Here is an 8234-nt window from a genome sequence, read left to right as displayed (position 1 = left end):
AATCCCCCCTAGTATGTTTTTTTTCTGGAAACTATTGTGATTTGGTCATCATGATCTCAAACTGGAAAAAATTAAGTCGATAAACAATTTGACAAATGGCATTACAAGTAATACTATTCTGGAAAATTATTTTCATGGAAACGTCCCATAAATGACACAGTCAGTCGATCAAGCAGACTGACAGTCTGGGCTCTTCCTGAGAAGTTGATGTCATACTCTATGTTCATTGTCCCACACTGGACAGTGTTGGCCAGTTTAAAAATGATGTCAACTTTTAAAGGACTGTTCCTTTTTTTAATAAGAAATGTTATTACTACTTTATATTATTATTATTTTATTTATTCATTTTAATTGACTCTGATGCTGTCCAGTCAAATTTGGCAAAGGCCAATATTGTCTATGTTAAAAGTCATTAAAGGGTTACTCCACCCCAAAATGAAAATTTTGTCCTTAATCACATCGTTTCAAACCCGTAAAAGCTTTGCTCGTCTTCGGAACACAATTTAAGATATTTTGGATGAAAAGTAGGAGGCTTGTGACCCATTGACTGCCAAAGAATTAACACTGTCAAGGCCCAAAAAAGTATGAAAGACATCGTCAAAGTAGTCCATCTGCCATCAGTGGCTAAACCGTAATGTTATGATGCTACGAGAATACTTTTTGTACGCAAAGAAATAATGACTACATAAACTTTATTCAACAATTTGTTTCCTCCGTGTCACCGTATACATGGAAACAGAAGAAAAAACTGAACAAAAAAAAAGTGCATTGTGTAAGAAATGTCCTGGTTGACCCTCTCCATTAGTGGACACAATGTGGGGCTCGGTTTATACTTTTAAATGAGCACAAAAACACACTCCCAAAAGATTACACAATTTATTTGGTATATACAGAGCATACATATAGCATGCATATTTACAGCACATTGTATTTACAAACACTTAACGGTTTCACATACCATTGGAGGAAAAAAAAACACAAAAATCGTCACAAATAGTGTATAGTTTCAGAGCAAGACGGTCTGAAAGTCTAATTCTGAAAGGTTCACATTTACATCTTTCAGATTTTCCTCTTTTGTCAGAAAGTCTGATACAGAGTGAACTGTCAAATCTGTAAAGATAAAACCTTTGATGTGATATATTTGACGTAACATCAAGCTCTATACAATATGTACAGTAAAATATTCTTAATGACAAAGACAATGAAATCTTATACACACATAGACACACAAATGAGGTAGATAAAGAGAAAGACAGCACAATCAATTTCATCATTCAATGTACAGGAAAACTGGGTGTCTAACACAGTGGTTTGAACTTAAATTTTAAAATAAAGAGTTTATCATGAGACAGAGTGTTTACTGGAATGAGAAAAAGGCCTTTTGATAAATAAAACCAATAAGGCCTTTGTTAACTCTACAGCCATTAAATGACCCTTGATTAGACCTAGCAGAGATTCAAACTCTGTTAGACACGACAGCATTGTTTTAAACTTTCCCAAAAGACAAGACAAGGACTAGGCATATACTCATCCATTTAAACCCACAAACATGGATACATAGAGCTTACAGTGTGACCAAACACACATTTAACAGATACTTAAACGAAGAGCTTAAAAGAGAGATAAAAACATTTGCATCATCAAAATATATTTTATATTCCAAATATGACAGTGTTCTCATATAAAATATAGTTGTAAAAATATATATCTATAATAAAACATCTTATTTTATATGATTATGTCATATCAAATAAGGAATGTAGCTTACTTCAGCATCATGGACTGTGTTTAGATTTAGAGAAAACACGTGACATTATATAGAAATATGCCCGCAAAAATTCACAGTATTAAGATAGATTTATAGGGTGGCTCTATGTATATATATATATATATATATATATATATATATATATATATATATATATATATATATATATATATATATATATATATATATATATATATATATATATATATATATATATATATATATATATATCTAGAAAAATAACTTTATACACAAATAAATGTTTAAATTCTTACTCTCTTTCCTCTTACAGGAGACATTTATACAAGTTTACAATGAAATTAAGGTTTGAAATAAAGTACATTCTATAGGTACAGTCTGTAGCAAGCAACACACAAACAAAAAAGCAACATTAGATACTAAAAACAAAGAACTAGAAGCACAGATTTGGCCGTTTTCACATCAGTGGGTATATACTGTGCCTAAAGCAAAGCAACCACTTCCCTTCTTGCCTCATTTGATCTCATAATGCATATACTCAAAGGTAAGGCACTTATGTTATGACATTCATGTAAAGTTTTGACGGTGGGATTACTCTGGCTTTGCATTCATACATTTCTTGCACTTTACAAGTGTATCTGTATGCATGTTCTACACAAAATCCAAAATTGTCAACTTAACATACACAGCAGAAATCATGATTTTTTTTTGAGAAATGTTGATTGTGTTCAATTTAGGGGTAGGTTAGTACCTAAACATACACATCGCAGGGGCTGCTATGACGCACAAAGACAGGAAAGTAAATGCCCATTCTTTGGCATTAGATTATGTACATCTTTTGTGACTTGGCACATCAAATCCTTTTCAACAAATGCTCATTTTGATTTTTAAATTTAAGGACAAAATATCAAAACATTACAGTCTGCTGTTTGCTGAAATCATTACTTTTTATACTAATGTTGAATAATATTGCCCTGCATTTAAAAATCACATTCTATAAAATCTAGAAATCCATTTTGAATCCTAAAATGCTTATTATTATAATTATCTGTACATCAGAATTTCGGAGGGGGAAAAAAACTATTAGACCACTAGAATCTCTTTTTATTTTGCGACTATCTTTTAAAAGGCCAATTCTGGGAAAGCGCTTGTGCATGTATATCTGTAAATTCATTCATATTTGCATTTATGATTAAATTTATAAATTTTAAAATTATCTTCTAAATGGAGTATAATCTTCTGATAAATATTTGGTTTTAGTTAAAGCTTTTTATAGTTATTTCCACTTTAAATCTATGCATTTCATACAACATTCACAGAATATACATTATTTTACAATATTCCAAAAAGTGTGCTATACATTGAAAATGCCTCTGATAAAGCCTTTTACAACTTGCACTCATAGTGTCTGAATCCTGAAGACCAGTCAGTGTTATAGAAAAAAGAATACTATTACACAGAATTAAATGATTGGCATTTGGGTTTTAAAAAAATCAGATATTGAATAGTTTATACTGATATTGGCCTATTTATTATAGATTTCTCTTGTCAAATTTCTGAAATATGTAAAGCACTGATCTTTGTTTGGGTGAAGAGTGAGCCTTTGCGTAGCCTCACAGAGTACTAACTGTTCCTCTAGACCGCCTTCATACCATAATGACTGGTATAAACAGCCTTTGTTATTTTCACGCTGATCTCAACCATATAAGGCAAAACAACACTATCTTATGGGGTTCGAGAATAAAGCAACATTTGAAAACTCTCTGGGATCTTGATTTGGTTATTTCCCTCACCTCTAAACGTAGCTTTTTTCATCCATCTGGATATTCAGCCTAAATATTTCAGTTCCAAATAATGAAAATAATAAGGCCTCAGGTTATGCTACGAAACAGATTCTTCCACAAATGTACAAAGCATAATGCCAATGGAAGCGTCATCAGTCCAGCTGCTCTATGCATTACTGCTGCTTGAACACGGTGTGCTCTGTGTGCTGCCGATGCTGTGAGCCGCGCTGCTGTTCTCAGACACCGGCTGGGACTTTGGCACCTGCTGCTTTGGTCCTGTACCACCTGAAGAGGGAGATGGATAAAGAGGACGTTAAAGCTTACAGAGACACATAGAAAAGGATTCATGTGCACTAAATGTGACTTTCTGTGATTCAGATCTCTCGGAATGACAGAAGCCATTAAAAGCATAGCAACCCTTTCACACAGACAACATTTATTTGAAAGACAGATTTTTTTTTTGCATTAAGTAGTTTGGTTGGTGCACTTACGAGTTTTCATTTTGTGCATTCATCAGCAGCAGCAGACTGGAAAGTTTGCTACAGATGAGAATGTTTGATATGTATAGTATCACCATATCAGCATCTTTACTCTTAAAAATAAAGGTTCTTTATCAGCATCTATGGTCCCAAGAACATCTTTTAAAATCCATGGAACTCTCCCAATGCACAAAAGGTCATTTACAATGGAAAAAAGGTTCTTTAGATTATTAAAATGTTATCCACACTAAGAAAAAAAAAAATATTTTAAGAACTGCTCACTGAAGGATTCTTTGGGGAACCCAAAAGGGTTCTTTATGGCACTGATGCAATCTCTCATATTTTAAATATTTTTATTTATAATATGTATATTTTAAATAATTTAACAATTATTTTACTGTTTATTGCTGTAATATTATTATTTTTTTTATCTTTAAGTATTTATTTAAATGTATTGCAACATCTGACATTACGAGGAATAACAAATATTCATCCCAATGCATCCTATACTCCCAGAAAAAAAGAAAAAGAAAAAAAAACTGTGCCTTTATGGGTACAACAGCTTACCCCTAAAGTGTGCATATTAGTTGCTTAGAGTAGTAACACAATTCCTTAAAGTAGTAATATGTACTCTTGTAGTACTAATATAAACCCTTTTGGGGTAAAGAAGGTACAAAGGTGTCCCTTTGATGGTACTGGCACAGTGAGAAGCTTTTATACCCCCAAAGATACAATTTTTGCTAATTGTTTCAGAAAGTGTATGCAATATTAATTATTATATATAGTAGTTTAATAATATCAAACTTACATAAATTTTCATTTACGCTTATAAAAGTATGAATACAGCATTGGCTCATTTCCACATGATCACATATCTTTTGTGTGACTGAAATATTGCCACTCAAACAAAACACTGTCAACAGTTCTCCCGTCATCTTCAGTTTAAATTACCACTGGACTTGAATTCCGTAGTTCCTTAAGGAAACATGCATTGCTGTATTTGAATTTGGCCAAAAAAAGGCATCTAAGGAGGTTGTATACTCGGCTTTGGATCAAGACTTAACATCTGTCTCATTCTTCTCTCTTTGTCTTCACTGATTATTTGTTCTAGATGGATATAAACATTCCTCTATCAGAGCCCTCAACTCTGAAACAGAGGGGTAAGTAAGAATGCATGTAATTCATCTTGTAGAGAGCTTGCGTCTGACAGAGGGTTGAACAGTTTTAATCAAATTCTAGGTTTGCTGTACATACTTGCCATTTGACTAAAACGCCAATATTAATATGCACTCCGCTCTCCCACACTACATGCATCTTAAATCTCTGTAAAAACTTCTGTAAATTAATTCCACCAATTGTAAAATGTAAGAGTGTTTATAGGTGTGTGTTTCTCTTCTCATCTTAACTGGACGTGTGTCTGCTTCCCTGTTTTAGGCCCCTCTGCTGCTAATATGTGCCAGAGATATGCTGCCAAGAGCTCCAGCTAAAAACAGCCTATTTCCTCATCCAGCACTGTGTACTAGACTCGGAGGCTTATCTGCCTTTGTACACCTCTCTTTTACGACCAATCATCTTGTGAACGTACACAGTGACAGCACGCAGACTAACAACATATGTTGGTTATTTAATTATATGAAACACTACTATGGCAGCTTGTTGACCTCTGTGTTGACCGTGTCATTGCATTGTGTAACTCCTACTCTGTGTGCACAGGGGCAACGTCCTTAACCTGTCAGTGTGATCGACGACAGGGATGGTGACAGGATTACAAGACCTGTTTTCTAACAGACTCCTGCAACATTCCACATGTATCTTTCCCTAAAATAGAAGCATCCCTAATGCATGGAGCAATGCATGTTTTACAATCATAATCTTGCATTCATTACACATTACTCTTTTAGTGTAAAAGAGTGAAGGATGTGCATTAAGTGTGAACTGAATATTTTACTATACTATACCAGTGTTGTTACTGTTAAGTAAAACTATGTTCTGTTAAAAATAAATGAACTAAAATAAAGCTAAAATTAAATAAAGTATTAAATAAATATTAAATTAAGACAAATTTAAACTTTTAAATAAAATAAAATAAGTACTAATAAAAAAATGTACTAAAGCTAAAACAAAAAATATAAAAAAATATTAACAATGACAAAACCCCATAAGAATATCAGTAAAATAAATGAAAATTGAAAATATAAAAATAAAAGATATTTCAAAATATATACAATATAGGTAATACTAAAATAACATTGTACTATGCTATACTAGGGGTTTGCAAACTGGAGTCTTTGGTTGACCCCCAGAAGCAGCAAGGAGGAACCAAGGTTTCCCATGAAAAAATAAAAAATAAATAAATAATGTAAAAAACAATATCAAATGATTTTTTAAATACATTTACTCCAAATTACTCCAATGGTTAGAAGAAATATGCTGTTAATTAACAAAATTAGAGTAAATTATTTCCATATAATATTTTAATCACATTTTGGCTTTAGTACAATGAAAATAATAAAGCCACATATATAAGTTTTTCAAACAACATGTTTTGCTCATAACATCACATTATCTAAATTAGGGGTTCTTGGCAATTAAAAGTCTGTAACCATTGTACTGCACTACACTACAAAACATGGACTATTATTTGTCTTTGTGAAAGCCAAAGTAACGGGGAAAAACAGATGATAATTCTGCGGGTTTAACTGAGAGCGAGAGAAAGAGGATTTTGCCCTTCATTTCACCAGAGCCTCTATCTGGCATTCTCTATTCTTGCACCTCCATGGGGGAAAAAGCACCTTGTGTTTTAAATTTTTTTTTTTTTCATCTGACACGAGTCGAAGCTTTTCCAAACACGAAAAGCACTTGGGGTTAACGTCAGTATCAAAAAATGATTCCAAATAGGGCTATTTTAGCAATGTGATTGAATACTTCACAATATCGTGGTTTAACAAGCTTTTGGCTTGTATGAAGTAATCAGTGCCATTATGAGAAACACATGGCTGGAATGATCAGCGCTTACACCACAACTACACTTTTTTTCTTTTTATTTCAACATTTTACACCTGTTTCTGACAAGAAAAATCACGGTTTTGACCTTAAATGAACTTAAAAGTTTGTCGGATTCAAAAGTGTCACCCTGATCTGAGATGCCAGTATAAACAGGCAAATAATAATAAACTCGTTCTCTGGGGTTACCCGATCTGAGCTCTTCAGTCCCATTTAACAACAGTGAGCAGAAACACAGCTGGATAATGTCATCCCAACTGAATACCAGAGGCAATATTAATAAAAATTACACTGATTTATGTTTCTGAAAAAAAACTGGAATAAAAATGAAAGCTAATAAAAGCTAAACATGACTCCTTTTATGTCAAGACACGGATATATCCAAGATATACATGCTCTAAAAACCCCAAAATAGATCCAGATTGGCTTTGATCCTCAGTCAACATACTGATACTCATCGGCCTACACAACAGCAGATTCTGGAACAGTGGCTCCCTTCAATCATGTGCCATGAAACGGTAGCAGGTCAAGGGCACCGAGGACAGAAACCAGTGGCCGGACTAGTGGGGATGCAAAAGGGCAGAAACGGGGGCTAAGAAAGGGCATGCGCTTCCTCTGGAGGGTCAACAGAGGTTGATGGCCTGGCGACGGACAGGGCAATGCAGGAGGAGGGGCGGGTGATCTTGGCATTCAGAGGGAGGATTGTATATGTATTTTCCTGTGAGGCCTGGAGACACCCTAACAGAGGACGGGGGAATTCCAGTCCCCTTCAGGCTATTGTACCCAAAATACTGCCGACCATACAGCAGTCCCCCCACAATACCTGAAAGAACGGAAAAGACAGATGCGCTTCTGATGACGAACGGGATATATTTACGAGCTTGGAGTCAATATGTTATTGTTAACATATCGCTGCTGCTTAGAGAACTGGCAAGCCCTTCCGATGATCAAAAATGAGCATGTTTCCTTTCTTATATGGACAATATGATAAATGACAATGCATAACTCTCAGTACTAATTAGTGTTGCAGGAAATGGGAATGAAGGTCAAGGCTGTGATGTGAATTTGCAGTATTTTCTCACCTGTATGCGAGTAGATGAACCATAGAGCTCCAGTCAGAAGGGCTCCAATCACAAAGGCAGCAAAAGCAATGCCCACCACAGTTGGGGTGTCCAAGAAATATATAACGCCTGCAAGAAAAATGTTAATAAATATATTAAA

The 8234-nt window shown here is 34.3% G+C and overlaps 1 protein-coding gene across 1 annotated transcript in view; it reads right to left on the bottom strand.

Moving 5' to 3' along the window:
* Positions 1-3327: 3327 nt before the first annotated feature.
* Positions 3328-8234, bottom strand: part of LOC306844525 (transforming growth factor beta receptor type 3-like) — a 124427-nt gene continuing 119520 nt past the window's right edge. Inside the window, exons 15-16 of the mRNA XM_079376730.1 lie at positions 8096-8203; positions 3328-3816 (exon numbers count right to left, since the gene is read on the bottom strand). Coding sequence (XP_079232856.1) covers positions 3698-3816; positions 8096-8203 — 227 coding nt within the window. The 3' untranslated portion in view covers positions 3328-3697. The remainder of the gene's footprint in view (positions 3817-8095; positions 8204-8234) is intronic.

The sequence above is a fragment of the Barbus barbus genome, assembly GCF_936440315.1.
Source record: "Barbus barbus genome assembly, chromosome: 25".
Taxonomy (NCBI): domain Eukaryota; kingdom Metazoa; phylum Chordata; class Actinopteri; order Cypriniformes; family Cyprinidae; genus Barbus; species Barbus barbus.
Note: the sequence above shows the minus strand (reverse complement) of the source record. Positions and strands in the feature narration are given on the sequence as shown.